The following is a 16,971-nucleotide window of genomic DNA, read 5'->3' on the forward strand; positions in this document are numbered from 1 at the left end:
CCAGCACTGCTCCCACCCCTGCCCCGCTCACTCCGCGTTTGCCACGGGGCCGAGCGCTTCCCCTGCGGCCGAGCGGGGCCGTCTGCGGCGCCAGCAACAGCCGCTGGCAGCGGGGATGCGGCCCCCTCCCTCCCGCCCTGCCCCTAGCCGGGCCCTGTCATCTTCCAGGTAAGATGAATGTCTGCCTCATCCATCATCCCGCGGTCCCCGACGGGGCGGGAGTGCGAACCTCATCAGCCTGGGACGGGGCGGCTTTGTTGTCCTGACGGGGCCGCTCTTTTGTGGGCTCCGTTGCCAGGATTTAGCCATGCACATAATGGATCAGCATGAAACAAAACGCGCGGGAATGCCTCTTCGCCTGTTCCCACTCCTTCTCAGCCGGGCGAGTTCATTCATAAACGTGGATTCCCCCTCTCCCCCGGAGACCTGTTTTCTTCCGAGGAAGAAAGGCGCACGCCGAGGCCACCGCTCCGCTCTTCGCCCGTGGCCGAGTGAGCACCGCAGCAGTCCCCCGCCTCCCCCCCTACCCCTCGCCACGCGGGGCTCGGCGGAGGGCTGCCTGGAGCCACTTGGGTGCCGTCAGCGCGGAAAGGTGAAAGAGGCGGACCCGGTCCCGGGCGGGTGAAGGTCGCTGAGCGCACTTCGTCTTTCCCTTCTCTACCTGGGCAGCGCCGGGGGCTGCTGCGGGCGGCGGCCGGCCCCAGGGTCCGCAGCGCCGCGGGGTGAGCCGGGTGGGCTCCCCGGTGAAGAGTGGCGGCTCGTCGGGGCGGGCGCTCCCCGGTGGGCTGGCCCAGGCGCCCGCCCCGCCCCGGCCGGTAGCCTAGAAAAGCGGGTGCGGGCGGCGGGGCTGCTCGGCGGCTGGCAGGGCTCCCCCGCAGACCATGAAGAACCCAGTGCCTCAGGTCGCGTCGCTGCTGCTGGAGAAACTGCTGCTCCTCGTCCACGTCCGGCCCCTGCCCTCGAGCTCCGGCGGGGAAGCGCCGCCGGCCCCCGCCTATTACGACACCAGCTGCTTCAAGCGGGGCGACCTGCTGGAGGTGCCCCGCACCCTTTTCATTCACTTCGGCATCTACCTGGGCGAGAACCGCGTTGCCCACCTGATGCCCGACATCCTGCCCGCCTTCACCGGAGACCGCCGGCAGATCCAGCAGGTCGTGACCAACAAGCGGCTTATCCTGGGCGTCATCACCAAGACAGCCAGCATCCGCGTGGACACGGTGGAGGACTTCGCCTACGGCGGCAGCATCCTGGTCAACCACATGGACCGCCTGTTCCAGGACCAGGTGCTGGGCAGCGAGGAGGCGGCCCGTCGGGCGGAGAAGCTGGTGGGCGCCACAGCCTACAGCCTGCTCTGGAACAACTGCGAGCACTTCGTCACCTACTGCCGATACGGATCCCCCGTCAGCTTCCAGACCGACAAGGTATGGCCCGGGCGACCGCCGGGGAGGCGCGACCCGCGACGGCGCGCAGCTGCCTGTAGACGGGCGGCCGGGAGCGGCACGGCACGGCCTTCCCCGGCGGCGGCGGCGGCCCTCCGGGCGCTCCGCTACCCCAACTAAGTGAGCGCCGGACCCCCGGGGATGCTGCCCGGGGCCGTTCTCCCGCAGCGGGCGGACGCTGCCGCGGCGCTGCTCGGCCGGGCGGGCGGCCGGGGCTCTCTGTTGGCTTCAGGTGGCGAGGAAAGCGAAGCGGAATTCATAATACAAGTACTGTGCTCTTAGAATGCTCGGAAGCAACTCAGTGCTGCGGCCGGAGCCAAAGCCGGGCCCGCGGGACAGCCAGGTGGTGACTGTCTGTTCTAAGGGAAGGAGTGGGCATCTTCAGCTGTCCGTTTGAAGCTTTCCTCTTTAACCCTTATCTTTTCCTCTTTTCTTCTTTTTCTTTCTTTTTCCAGTTCTGTGAGACTGTGAAGATGATTATTCGGGACCAGAGGAGCGTTCTTGCTTCAGTGCTGGTGGGATTAGCATCGATATTCTGCCTCGGTTTGGCACCCTCCACCACGCTGCCTACGATCTTCATTCCCTTCTTTCTGTGGATGGCTGGCTAACAGCCTTCCCAAAGGCTCATGGCCAGCACCTGTATATAGGATGTATACTACTGTATTTATGAAAGCACAGATTACTCATCATCATTGTGTAAAGTCTCCTCACCTTGTGTGCCACTTTTAAATACAACTTTGTCTAGAACACAGTGCACAAGGCATAGCTTACTGTGTAAGCCAAATAACAGATTTCCTGAAAATCTCAGTTGGTACATTTTAACACACCTTTAAATCATGAAAAAGTAGGGTTATGATGCAGTTCTGCTCCTTGCCTTTCGCTGTAAGCGATTCTGGTAATATCCTTCATGTTCCTTAATATCTTAGCTACATACCCAGGTGCCACAACTGTTACTAAAAATAGATGATGGAGTTCCACGAAGTGATGGATGTTTAGAACAAACTGCTTACCTCTTCATTCAGTAGATATAGTGAGTATTCAGAAGTTACCGTCTCTGCCCCTAAAATACTCTTTGGTGGAGATACAAGTGAGTAAACTGACTCTTTTTGATAGCAAATAAGAAAAACTAACCCTAGATTGGGCTCTGGGTGCTGCAGAAGCACAGCTGGGACTGGCCACAGTCATTTCCCTCCTGGGAAATGTTCACAAATCTCTCATTCGCGTTAATTGCATGAACACTTGCCGCTGTACCGAACAACTTTTTAACTGGGTTAGTGGTAAGGAAAGATGGCAATTCCTCAGCATTTTCCTTGCCACTGGCAGGGGTTAGTGTAGCTAAGAGAAATGGTGACAGAGGGCTTGAGGGGGTACAGGAAGAAGCTAGAATGCTTTATGACAACCAGTAACATACAGCCAACAGAAGTTTCCAGCATTGCAGGGCCCGTGGTAGGGAGGAGGAGGACAGAGGCTAATTTAGTCCCTACCTTCCCTTGGTCACAAGACCCACGTGAGTGCCATAAAGCATCCAACATCACTGAAGCATTTTCTGTGGTAGCTTTATTATCATTTTGGATATTGCCTTAAAACAAATGCCTCTTGGTGAAAGATGACATGTCTTTCTATACTCATCTCTTGCAAATAAGTATTCACTTTCAAGCCATCAGCTGGTGTTTCATCCTTTCTGTTTATTGAGAATGTGTTCTGTTGGATTTGAAATCAAGTTAATCTCTTTGAGTGCTAAAAACCTTTGCTAATTTTTTTCTTAGCAATGTCTTGATGTATGCAGAGAAATTGTTCAGCTTCTGGAATGCCTTCCGTGTGACACATGTACTTACACGTTCACATGCTGTGCCTGTCTTCCTTTCTAGTCAAAGGCAAATACGGCGGTGTCTTCACCAAGGACTGGACCTGAGATTTGCTTCTTTCTGTGGGCAATGCTCAGTATCTTGCCATCAGCTCTGCTACTGAAGTGGCCACTTTCCCCATTTTTAGAGACTCATTTAAACCATGCTATAAACCACCTTCTTTCCCCCTAGACCTTACAGCTGCTTGAAGATGGGATTCTTGAACTGTGAGTCTCCTTGGCTGCTCTCTAACCATCTTTCTTCTGGCTTCTCCACTATAACCGACAAAGAATGTAAAGACTGGGGTGAAATTCCAGGCTCACAGGAAGCAGCAGCCTGACTGCTGCTGCCATCAGCCAAGAGGGGATTCCAGCCCAGCTTTTGGTGCACATTCAGCCTGCAACCCAGCTTCATGGTGCTGGGTACCAATTTCTGTTGGATCCTTGTAAACAACTGCTGCTCTGCTTTCAAAGATTGCAATGCTCAGTGTAACTGTTTCTGGTAAACTTCTAAAATTAAGGTGTTTTTTAATTAACATGAATTGCTTTTTCATAGTGTATGCATTAGTAATATTTACATAAATTCCAGTGTGGTTTTTTTTACTTGCTGTGTATAAGGTATGAACTGTAGTCATTACTGTAATTACATAAATAGAATTTATTCATTTAAAAACATCTACCAGCCTCTTGAAATCGAGTATAATGCTATAGCATTACTCTAACATATCCCAGTAGGGCACTGAACAGTCCATTAACATGCAGCTACATGGTGTCTGATTACAGGTGGGCTTTTCTTTTCCCCTTTGTTTACTTGGGATTTATAAGAATTCCAGTAATTCTTATGATTCACTTATACAATAAACAGTGGGGTCATGACCACTAACCAAATCACAAGTGAGATTTTTGGAAGGCAAAGAAATGTTCCTGCTTTAACTTCAATATCTAAGGACCTTGAACACTGTGTTCAGTTCTGGGCCCCTCACTACAAGAGAAATATTGAGGTACTGGAGCAGATCCAGAGAAGGGCAACAAAGCCCGTGAAGGGTTTGGAGCACAAGTCTTACAGGAAGTGGCTGAGGGAACTGGGGGTGTTTAGTTTGGAGAAGTGAAGGACTGGGGAGACCTTATCACTCTCTAAAACTACCTGAAAGGAGGCTGGAGTGAGGAGGTGGCTGGTCTCCCAAGTAACAAGTGATAGGACAAGAGGTAACGGCCTCAAACTGCACAAAGGGAGGTTTAGTTGGATATCAGGAAACATTTCTTCACCAAACGGATGGTCAGGCATTAGAACAGGCTGCTCAGGGAAGAGGCGGAATCACTGTCCCTGGAAGTGTTCAAAAAGTGTGTAGATGAGGCCCATAGTGACATGGTTTAGTGGTGAAATTGGTAGTCCTGGGATAACAGTTGGACTTGATCATCTTAAAGGTCTTTTCCAACCTAGTTGATTGCATGATTCTAAGACCAACACTTTGCTAACGCTGTTGAGCAAGAAGCATCCAGATTAGACTGGGGGACTAAACTGGGATTTTCACAGGTGTCCATGAAAGAAATGAAAGCAGTTCCTTGCAGACTTCCAGCTGCATTAGCAGAGAATTTTCCTTCAATATGTAAACTTCTAAGCTTATGACATAATGTTTTACTGTATCCTTTCATCAAAGAGAAGTAATAATGTGGGTTCAGTTGCATGTTCAGTTTTTCCTACCACCTATAATTCTAGCAGAGATCTGGAAATTTTGTTACAGGTCAGGCAGGAGTTGATTCAGTCATACTCTGAGGGGGAAAAACATGACTAGTAGGCATGAATTCTCATGTTCAGCTCAGCGTGTGGGGTTTGTGCTTTGAAATATTTTGGTAAATGTCAGTGTCAACTTCTTTTCTGTAACTATGTGAGTAAAAATAAGCACTTGTCCTAGGTGGAGCATTACATTTCAGGCATGAGCTCAGCTGTGATGCCACTGAAATGAAGGAGCTAGTTATAATACGATAAACACAGAAAACTGTTCAACTGTTTGGAAGTGTGTGTGCTCAGAAATGAAGTTGTTCATTAGTAACTAAGTGATGGTGATGAGGAGTGTAAGTCTAGAGCTGCAGCTTATTTTTGTGGTGGGGCTGTTTAGAAAAGCTGTGTGGTTAAGCCAGAATACGCAGTGGAGGAGTGTAACAATCACCTCTGTGCCACTGGGAAAGGCAAGTAGTGAAGATATCAGGTTAAAAGGACAGACGTTTCACTTTAGGCTTTCCAAAGAAAACAAAAATAAAATGAGCATCCACAAGGCTTAAAATATTTTTACAAAACCTGTATTTAAAAAAAAAAAAAAAAAAAGGAAAAAGAAATTTGCTAAATGAAGCCATTAGAACAGTGAGCTTTCTGTTTGTATTTATTTTAGCTTGGAACACAAATGATTACTCATTTTGTGGTGAACAGTCATCTGCTGCTTGATTTCACCTTTGGGTCCTCCTGTGCTGAAGGAGAATTCTACATATAAATACCATTGAGGCTTTTAATGAAAACAAAATCATAGCAATACTTGTTAAAGTCTGAGGGGGAGGGGAAGAGGGAATTAAACTTGTGTGTGACTTGACATCGTCCAGATAGGTTTCAGAAAGCAAACTGCAACAACAAATGTTAGAACTGTGATCTCTAGAAATGATATGGTGTTATATTATTTATTGCATGTTCTCACATTAAAGCATCAGACACCACTGAATGATACAGAACTGTACCATGCAGTCATTAGTTAGCATCTTTATCCCCTGAACTTCTTTTAAAAGAAGTTCCCAGGTGACTCTAGGAGCCCTTTGCTGCTTATACTTTGTAATAGCACCTGACTCCTCTGAGCACTTAACCATCATGAATGGGCTTACTGACGGGAAGCGAAGACAAAAGCTTAGTAGTTTTGAGGCTTTGCTGTAGTGCACTGCACTCTCCTGTAAGCCTTACAGAAATCTTTCAGAACACTGCTGGTAAAATAAACAATTTCTGCTGTAGGAATAAATCACTAGAAGTATTTGAGGGCTATTTTTGGCATAATTTCCTAAAAATCTATTCTGTGCTGTATTTTGGGGCTTAGCTTTGCTTCTGAAGTCAAGGGAACATATAGGAAATGGCCCTGAGTGCTCAGAGACTGTGGGAGAAGGGGGGAAGTGGGGTGATCTTTGGGAGACAAATAAGAATTACACTGATTGCAGTACTGCTGTTCTGCCTGCGACAAAACAGGTGATTTATATTTACTCTGTCTCGTAGGGTAGAAAACTTTCTGTAAGATGTTCTGTATCTTCTTAATGTTTTCCCTGATTATAAGGGAAATTTAGCCCTGTGACCTTGTTTTAATAGTTACCTCTTCTCTGTGGTGTGTCTGTGAATTGGAAAACAGTCAGCTGCTCTTGTGATAGTGTGATTTGGATTCCCTGCAACTACATCACACCTATAACTAGGTGCTTGGCCTGACAAGGCAGTGGAAGTGGGGGAAGGCAGATAATGTAGGTTTATGTTACTTGCAAGGGCAAGGCATACTAAGCGTTCTGAAGAACCAGGGAGTGAATGCTGTATCTCTCTAACTATTGCCTACAGTTTCTCTTTTTTGAATTCTTTCCAATTTCTATAACTGATGACAATGATCATCTCTGTTTTGTGGCAAGCTGCGAGACTTTGTTAACATTTGCGTAAGGTTGTGGGTACCTTGCGTTGGGCATACCAAATAGAATGCATGGTTCTTTACCAGAAGGCAACCTCCCTGCCTGTGAAACTGGAGTTTTCCACGAGGCTCAGGAGGTATACTATTTTATGTGATTAAGAATACATGCAAATGAAAGGTTATGCTCTGCTAAACTTGCCAAGCCACCTTATCTTCTGCTTCTGCATAGTCTTAGACCTGGCTCAGATGTGCACCTTGCTATTTTGAAGAAAGTACCTGCACATTTCCATTCAGTTCTGCACAGAAATACAGAAAGAGGTAGGTCTGCTACTGCCACACAGCAGGTAAACTGTTAGTAATTATTTCTAACCAAAAGGGAAGCAATGTGGGTGTGAAGATAATGAGAGGTCTCCTGCACCCCGGTGGAAAAATAGCATTAAAGAGTAACTTTTGCTATTTCTGTTTGCAGACAAGGTTGTACGCAGCTGCAAGTGAATGCTCAGGGGGAGGGAGGCACGGTCTTTCAACCACTCTCATTGGGTCTGTCTAAAGGACTGGCAGTGCCCTCCATCAGTAGCCTGGAGCCAAGGATGACTTGGTTGCCTCCAGAACCAGAAACATCACAGCTGTGAGAAACATCATACTGCATTTAGCCCTAGGGAAAGAAGGCTGTTTGGTTCAGCACTATGGTATCACAGCTCTGTCGCTTCTGGAGCCTGAACAGATTATCAGTTTAGGATCCTGTCCTGTGCTGCAGTCATACCAGCCCACCTGAAGCAAAAGCTCTGAATCATGCAGGTATGCCCCTGGCTGTTTAAATTCCATCCCAAGACTTCTTTCATTCACCAGTTACTTTACACACATTCCAGCTCTGCTAGTTCCTGAGGAGTCCTTCCCAAAGTTATCTAACTCTTCCCAAGCTTTGGAAGAGGGGCCTGAAGGCCTCACTCAGGGCTGAGAATCACTTCAGACTGGTAAGTGTGTAAGGCTGCAATGCCTGATGTATACGTGAAGATACAGCCTATGATATCCACAGCCACATTGTGGTGTCCCATTCCTCAGTTTTATCAAGCTCAGGATGTGCACAAAATTCACCTCTGGAAATCCAAACGTATAATAAACTAGAATATGGCCTTGGCAAATAGAAGCAAAAATACCATCTCTTCATCCAGTATGTCAGCCATTTAGCCCTGACAGTTGCTAAGAAAACTGTCTTTACCTGCTTTTTATTTTCATTTAAAGACAGCTTTTTATTTTCCTTTAGTTATTACTCCCAACTTCTCACAGCAAATAGGTTTGGTCACGCTGCATGTAAGAAAGAACCACTCTGTTGTACAAGTAATTATTTTAGAATGACAATTCCATCACGTATTGACAAACAAGGCGTAGACTGGGAATGTCTTCTCAAAAACTAGCCTGGAGAAAGCAGTAATTCTATGTGGCCAATGAACTGAAATTCTGCTGAGGAACAAAGCGTTTCCATTGCTGATGTCTTTGAGCAATTCCAGTAACTCTTACTGTTCAAGCATTGAGAATTGCACAGGCAGTAGACCTGATGCATAGTCATGTAAATGTGTTTCAAAATTATAATGAGGTTTTTATGACTTGCAAATAGGTTTTTTACAAACAAACTGGAAATATCCACCCAAACCAGTTACAGAGATTACTTTCCCTCAGTAGCTTTCTAGTTTGCATTTTTCAGCTTCAGGACTGTTTGTGTTAAAAGCCCTCCCACAGACAGTACTTAGTTCTGCAATTAAATACAAATTTGTGTTTGCAAAAACAGTCTGTTCTTATGGGAAAGCCACGGGATTTGTGACTTTAACTGTGAGCTCACTGTATAATTGAGGAGGAAGGGAGCACGGGATGTGAGCAAAACAACTGCTTATACAAAAAAAAAAAAAAAATTGAGCCTAATAAAAAAATAAAGAGAAGTTACTTTAAAAATAAAATCACTTTACTAGCACTGCATATTTAAAAAATACCCCATTAGAAGAGTCGCAGTAATTCACCAGATCTACCATTGAGTGCGTAGTACTCCAGGCTTCTTTAGTACAACAGCGTCATTGGGTTACATTTCTTCCAGCTAAAATCAACAGGAGCTTTGTCGCTGGCTTCACAGAGAGCAAGACTAAGTGTAAAGTATTCCCACCCATTTCATGTCCTCCCTGAAATCTTGTACCTAAAGAAATTCAGTAACAGTGTTCTATAAACTGGTGACTATAAACTTTACATTGAACTATGATTTGAAGAATCTTACAGGTCATAAACTGGGCAGCTTTTAATTTTTTTTGTAGTTTTTCAAATTATTCAGACAGCTGCCTGCGGACAGTCTGTCACCAGTGTTTCTGTCTCTCTTTTTTTGCTGGTCTAGTCAATGCATGCTTCAGCTGCCTTCTGTGATCTTTTCCTGTGAACACCATCCCCATTAAACGTCAGAAAAACCCAACTCTCAATCCAGAGCTGCAGCAAGACAACTGAGAGCTGTTAACAACTTAGCTATCTATCTTTGAGAGCCACATATACAAGTGCCAATTTTTTTATGCAACATCAGAATGAGCTTGGCCATATGTGAAGGTCAGTTTAGCACCATGCTGCTCTCCACCAATGAGCAACAGTGAGCCCTTGGGGACAGGGTACTGGTACAGATGGAGTCTTGATACATTGTCAGGTATTTCCGTAACCAACAATTCACAAATTTTCAGCTTTAAAGCTTGCATTGATTTCATCATGTTTAATGCTCTTTCCCTACATCTGCTTTGTCTTTCTTACTCCTTTTTTAGTTTATGTGTCTGGGCAAAGTGTTATATGGCAAGACTGTAATACAAAAAAGCACTTTCTTTTTATTTGGCTACTTGATGATTACATTAGCTGTCCCTCCTATTCTTGTATGACAGGGAACAAAGAGTGATCATTTTGTGTTCATTTTTTCCCCCTTGCTGTCTTACAAATCAGATATTCCTGATGAGGAACTCAAGAGTTTTTGTGGTTTCTCCAAATCTGTAGTGAAATTCTCCGGAAATTTGGCACCATTATTCTAGGGCCATGGCAGCCCTCAGAAACTTACTCCACATTATACCTCTCAGTCCAACTTTGCCATCCTGGAGTTTCCTTAGACTTGAATACAACCAGTCTTGTTAGCTTGTTCTGATTTACTCCTCTGTCCTAAAATGCCTTTTATAGACCCCTCAGTTTATGACTGCTGTGAAGCTCTTATTGCCTGTAAACAAGAACTGGCTTGCTTTGAAAACTTTAGTGTTGAATATTAAAAAAGCTGGTGGCGTTTGGGTTTTTTGTTGTTGTTTGGGGGTTTTATTTGTTTGTTTTGTTTGGGTTTGTAGTTTTTTTCTCCCCTATCAGCCCAGTTCCTCAAACGGCCCTTTCTACATCATCTTCCATTTCTCTCTCTAGCAAATGCCCAGCTTTTAATATATTTTAACACAGCTGCTTTTAAAAAAAATATTTCTTCATTAGATTTTATGTTAGCAAGGTGATCCTCTGAATCTATTTTTGCCTGGGTCCTTCGGGGTTTCTAAGTAACTAGCTTATGCAGAGTGCTTGTGCGGTTTGTTTGGGTAAGAGACCTGCTTTTTGAAGGGTGGCACTTCTAGTCAGCCTTTGCCTTTGCTTGTATCCATGCCCAGCTCGGGTCATCCTGGGCTGAAGGAACAGCAGAGCAGTGTCTCCTCAGCGTCCAGTGTAGACAGGAGCATAAAAAAAGAATCCCAAATCGCTCTCCAGCTCGGCATGGTGTGAACAGTGTTGCAGCATCCCTCGATGTTGGGAAAAGCAAGGTGCTGATCTACAAAACAAAACCAGCCGGGGCTGACAAAACTTTTCTGAAGATAACATACTCCCACCTAGTGGCTCTCTTCCATTCAGGAAAATGCGCCATCCCCAGCAAATAGGCAGTCAACTGCGAAACTCTCATTTAAAGAATGGGTAAATCAGATTATTTAAGATGACGTAACTGCTAAGTAGGTTTAGAAATGTTGATCTGGAATTCCTGTTTCACTAATGTGACATCTAACCGGAAATCAGGGAGGTACGGTTACACTGCATAACATTGGTTTTGTTTATAGTTGCTCACAATGTTACTTCTTCATCACAAATTTGGCTGTGGCACTAGGTTTGTGGAAATGACAACAGTTGGATACAGACAAGCATTTAGAAACCATTCTGTTAGCTGTACTTCATGAATCCTGTAAAAAACCTCAAAGATAAGTCATGGGATTCTATGTGTGTATAATATACAAATATATATATACATATGTGTATAATTTATAAATATATAAAATATGTATAGCATATAAATGAAAGAAGCACACAAAACCACAGGTTACACTGCTTCAGACTTTCTTAATTGTGTCTCTAAGCACAGCACTGTATCTTTAAAGCCTCAGGAAAAATACAAAGAAAATTACACGGAAGCATTGTAAGTAGTTTAACTATAATTGGCATTGACAGTCCGGAGTTTTCTGACTTAAAAGCTAGTTAGCAGCTCACAGGAGCTGTATAATAAATTAAAGGATGTGAGCTTGATAAATTGATGCTTCTTAGGATTCTCAGAATAAGATGGACTTCAATGCCAAGTAGGAATAGCTTAAAGAAAGAGTGGACTCCTTCCACTTTTCAAGCTTCAGTTAAGGTATTTAAAATATTTAGTTAAGGTAAGTGAAAATGAAATCCTGTTCTCCACCATTATATACAACGTCACTTATTTCCAGAATTATTATATATTCAAAAACTAATGTGATACAAAAATCTGTAGCCCCCCTGCTAAACTTCCAGTTAACGTCTAGGTTAGATCAGGTATGATCGAAGACTTAGTTTGATGCCTGATGCTTGTTTGGTTCTGATGCTCAAACATCCTCTAAGACTTTCACAGAAGGTGCTGCAAGTGTAAGTATTTTCTGACAACGTTTGCAAAGAAATTAAAAACTGACCACTGACTGAGAGGGGACTGTCTCTGATCTTTCTATGCCCTCTGGTGAGTATGGAGACACCAGCAGTGTGATGAAGGGAGCCCTCTCCTAGCTCTTTGTGCTTCACATCCTTGCGGAAAGAAAACTTTGGTTTCCAGATTGCCAGGGCAGTGGCCACTTTCAGAAGCACTAAAACTGCCAAACCTCTTTAACTGCTGCTGTACAGACATGTGGAGGATATACTGTCATTTCAGAACTCATTTAAAACATCTGCCTAAAAAGCAGACAGGAGAGCATTCTGTAACAGTGGAGCATCAAAAGACCACAGTACCACAGTACAGAATTCTCCATCTCCCTTGGTCCTTCCCATTCCCATCCTGTTTTCCCTTCCATTTTCTGACATTCATCTCTTCTTCCATACGTTTGCAGTGTTACTTTTACAGCAGTTCCCGTCTGCTCCTACTGTTTTCTGGCAGTAGAGGGTTGGCTCCACTGCCAGACAACAGGGCTTTGCTCGGTGACTGAAGGTATGGCTTCTTCATGCAGGGTCCAGGTTTTCAGAGTGAGGTGTGGAGGGAGCAGAAAGCAATCGTTCTGGAGGCAATGAGGGGAAGTGATTTTATACACTTCATTATGTGCATTTTACATCACTCTGCACCCAGCAATGTTGGCTTAAAGTAAATTTCATTCAATTTACATCAGTGAAATTGTTGATATTCACTCATCTAAGTGAAGATGGAACATGCTTCAGGATCCACTACCTCATATTCACTGCATTATCTGTATGTTAAAATCATGTGGTATGTGTGTCTCAAAATGCTTTACAAAAAAAAAGAAAGCAATTTTGTATGATGATTTCCCTACAATTAATATTCTGTTCCCTCAAATGCTTATTCAGCAATATCAGATTCATAATTCTATGATTAAAAAGATCCCAGCTCTTTAAAGGCAGGAAGCTGAATGAGAGCAAACAGCACCCTTCGAAAAAAAAGACCCTTTAGGCACTAGGATGCCTTGTTAGGAGGATCCTACCCAACCCAGCAATGCAGCTACTTGATAAAACGAAACACCAAATAAAATGGACTGACTGAAATGAAGTCTTTCTAGACAGCTTATTATAATTAGATTTACAATCCTATTATGTCTAGGTTTTCTACAGAGACTTTTGTCTAAACTTCAAAGGATGTCTGCTTCCTTTTAAAGTATTTCCACTACCTACATATCAAACCTGTCAGAGTGCAGAAATACTACATACCCTCTTTTCCTGCTCCAGGCCATAGTAAAATTTACACCAGCAAAAAAAACCTTATGCTTCTAGTAACGTATATTACAACTGCAGTAATAGCCCACTTCAGGAATATATATGCTGGGGCTTGCTAGCATTCCAATGAAACAGAAGTTAAAAAACATCAAGGACTACTGTGTTACAGCTACTTAAAATAACTTAGAAGGAGAAGCAAAGCAACTGTCTGGTGCAGTGCTATAAAATAAAACATGTAAGAAAAAGACCTCTTTCACATTTTCAAATTTAGCCAAAGGAATAAATGGCATAATCCTGGCAGGACTCTGCCCTCATTCCTCATCCATCAGACTTGCGACAGTTTCAAAAAGACGTTTGTGAGGAAACTAACTCAGTGTTAATAGGAACAGTATAAAGCTTTAGGGTAAATAGCACATTATTTGCAATTTAAGGTAATTTTCTAACCAGAAATTGTGCCAAGTGCTTTTTGTAAATTATGCTGAAACTCTTGTAAAAAATTACTGAAATAGAGTTTCTATTTATCAGGTTCAAAAGTTAAACAGCGATGTTCTAAGGTACTAATTCAGTAAAGCAGTAAAGAACTAAATACTCTGATCGATAATAAACATTGTTCTGGGCCTGGTCTTCTTTCCCATTCTTTAGTAAATCTTTGTTAATAATAAAAGAATTAAAATATGGCATTAATTTGGATGAGTGGTGTTTACAGATGTATGGGGAGTGAGAAAAAAATCACAATGGTGATAAACTGTTCCTTTGCTGTCAACAGTTGTCACTCCTAGAAATGGGAACTAAAACATTAATCATCCTTCTGCTTCTACCACAGGTATCCAAGCGATGGCTACTGATAAATAAGTGAGGTATGTCTTTTGAATACACAAAGCAATTATACTATGTGAGAGAAAGGGAAATTAAATCAAGGTGGAATTTACTGGGGGCAGTGCCTACATGGAGGAGAGAGGCATTTATCTCCTACAAATGTTAAAACTTGACAGAATTACACAATGAGTTAAAAGTAACCAACATTTTTAAATGGGAGATTGACTGAGGGGTTTGCTTGTTGAGAATTCTGCTTGTTGTAATACAAGCAAAGCAACACTTCAGAGAGTGCTGAGGTAACTAGTTTTGATTTAGCCATGAGAAGCTTTCAAGTGTGCAAACTCTTTTTTGAAGACCTGAAGCTGTCAGATATACTGTGTGATTTACGAAAAGTATTGCATTCCCCTGCAAATCTTGTCTTACTAGAAAATAAAATATCTAGCTCAGACTTTACCACGAGTCACAGCAAAATCAAAGACAGGTTAGAAACAGTTCTTCTTAGTAAAACCTAATTGTACTGAACAATTAGAGTGTCAGAGAGAAAAAAGCAGCTAGCACATGTGGACAAGTGAGGTAGTAAGAACTCTGATACCCAATTAGCACGTGGGCAACAAAGGAAGAAAAGGATCATTAATTTCTTTTACAGAGGCAGGGGTCAGCAAGAAAACCAAACGAGTCTTTAGTTCATGTCTGACTTTGATGTTTAATAAGAGATAATAATGTAGGCTTCAAATACTTTTTGGTTATTTTCTCTTTTATTCATGTCATGTCATAAAGTGAAAAACCTGGTGGCAAATCTGTGTGCTTTCCTTGAAAGCTTCTCCTGTTAAGTGCTGGAATGGTTTAACATTTCCAGCTGAGCACTTGTTCAGCAACTCTACCCTTGAGCAGTAGTCAGTCATCTGTATTCCAGTTAGATATCACTTATATGAAATACAAAGAAAATGATGAGGAGTTGTAGGTAGGTTTTGTGTTTTGTTGGGGTATTTTTTGTTTCTGTTTTTTAATTTTGTTGCTTTGTTTTGTTTTTCTTTCCACTTAGAAGAGATGATTGTCCTCATTCTTTCAGTACTTTCGACCAGCAATACTAAGTGACACACATGGAGTTCTCTGCCAGGGAGTGAGCACTCTGCAAGGGAAAAGGACACTGAGCTGCAGTCAAAATGCCCAAGACTTTACTTAACATACCCCAAATTGCATTCCTATTAGAGGCTTTGTGGCTGATTCACCTGCAGTCAAAACAAAAGATGATACCTAAAATGAAAAGGTGGTATAATCTTGAAGGCAACAGCTTTGGTATATTCGCTTTGGTATATATATAATCAGAACTTTTAACTGGAGGCATATCATTTGTAAAATACATTATTAGCATCTCATGCTGTTATTAATAAAAGGATAATAAGCTTTCCCTTTGAAAAATAAGCGAACTTGAATAGGTAGATGTCTAATACAATGTTGTGACAATTTTATGGCCATACATATTTAAAACTAGATTGCTAAAAGCTCTGGAGCATATTCATAATAAAGATGAATTTGCATGTCCCTAAGATAACATTTCTGGGATTCTCTGCCTTATCACTAAGTGCAGTTGAGCATTTAAAGCTTCAGAAAAGGGGGGGGAAGAAGTTCTTGTTGCAAGTATGATGGCTTTGAGAGACTTTCATTTGCTAGATGGGGAAAATGGACTGTAACATTTTGATAACAAACTGAAGAAACTGCAAACTATTGACCCAGGTGCATCTGATGTGTGCCCATCAAAGCAGCATGCTGCAGCTGCACAGCTGTGCCCTCAAAGGAGTTTTGATGGGAGTTCAGGAGCTATGCTAAAACTGCAACACCACCAGCCCAGTTAGCCTGAGAAGTGCCTGTAGCTTTTAAGTTCCCTTTCCAAGGGACTAAAATATTAAATAAAACACCATGGATTGAAAGCAGACCTTTTTCACTTAGGTATTACTACATGAACCTGCATGACACTAAATGCTCCCTAAAGCACAACCACACAACAGAGCATACCCTGAAGGCCAAAACACACTTTTTAAAGAGTGGCTGTAACAGAAAGATATTGAAACGGAAAGGATTTCAACTCGCTGACTGAGAAGACAGTGCTGGATCCATGGGGTGACGATCCTATTTCTCTTAGTTTTCTTTCATTCTTTCTTTCCTTTCTCCTTTTCCCCCTCTACTTTGGATCCAGGGCCACAGAAATGATCAGAGGGATGGAGCACCTCTCATGTGAGGAAAGGCAGAGAGAATCAGGGCTGTTCAGCCTGGAGAAGGCTCAAGGGAGACCTTATTGCAGTCTTTCAGTACTTAAAAAGGGGCCTGCAAGAAAGATAGGGGGAGACTTTCTAAACTAGAAGAGGGGAGAATCAGGCTGGATATGAGGAAGGCATTTTTTTACAATGACGGTGGCAAAATACTGGCACAAGTTGCTCAAAGAGATAGTGGATGCAACACCCCCCGAGACACTGATGGCCAGGCTGGACACGGTTCTGGGTGACCTAACCTAGCTGAAGATGTCCCTGCAGAAGGGCTGGACCAGCTGACCTATGAAAGTCCCTTACAATCCAGACTATTCTGTGTTTGTGTGACTAATACCAGCCGCGTTCTGAAATGCTTACGGTGAGCCTAAAAACAAGCCTCCCCTTGCAGCGGAGCTCGGGCACCGCTTTACCTCCCTCACGAGAGGGCTCTGAGGCGGTGCCGCTCCGCCGCCCTCGAGGCGCTCACGCGGCGCCCGTCAGCACACGCCGTTCCAACGCCGTTCCAACGCCGTTCCAACGCCGTTCCAACGCCGTTCCAACGCCGTTCCAACGCCGTTCCAACGCCGTTCCAACGCCGTTCCAACGCCGTCCGCGCCAGCCCCGCCCCGCCCCGCCCGGCGCCGCTGCGCCACGCGCGCCACCAGCGCCCTCGTTCGGCCAACGGTAGCTTGTTTTAAAGCTCGCGTGCCTCGCACCGCCCTCTGCCTTGCTGCGATTGGCTGGCGCCGCCTGTCAATTATACCCGTGCCCGCCCTGGCGGCTTGGTGATTGGCTGGGCTGGGGCAGAG

At 44.0% G+C, this 16,971-nt stretch overlaps 1 protein-coding gene across 1 annotated transcript; it reads left to right on the top strand.

Moving 5' to 3' along the window:
- Positions 1 to 811: 811 nt before the first annotated feature.
- LRAT (lecithin retinol acyltransferase) lies at positions 812 to 3,957 on the top strand. Its single transcript, XM_065665231.1, has 2 exons — positions 812 to 1,421; positions 1,895 to 3,957. Exons 1-2 carry the CDS (start codon positions 882 to 884, stop codon positions 2,045 to 2,047), a joined length of 693 nt encoding a protein of 230 aa, XP_065521303.1. The 5' UTR covers positions 812 to 881; the 3' UTR covers positions 2,048 to 3,957.
- The last annotated feature ends 13,014 nt before the right edge of the window (positions 3,958 to 16,971 follow it).

The sequence above is a fragment of the Lathamus discolor genome, chromosome 1 (genome assembly GCF_037157495.1).
Source record: "Lathamus discolor isolate bLatDis1 chromosome 1, bLatDis1.hap1, whole genome shotgun sequence".
NCBI lineage: Eukaryota > Metazoa > Chordata > Aves > Psittaciformes > Psittacidae > Lathamus > Lathamus discolor.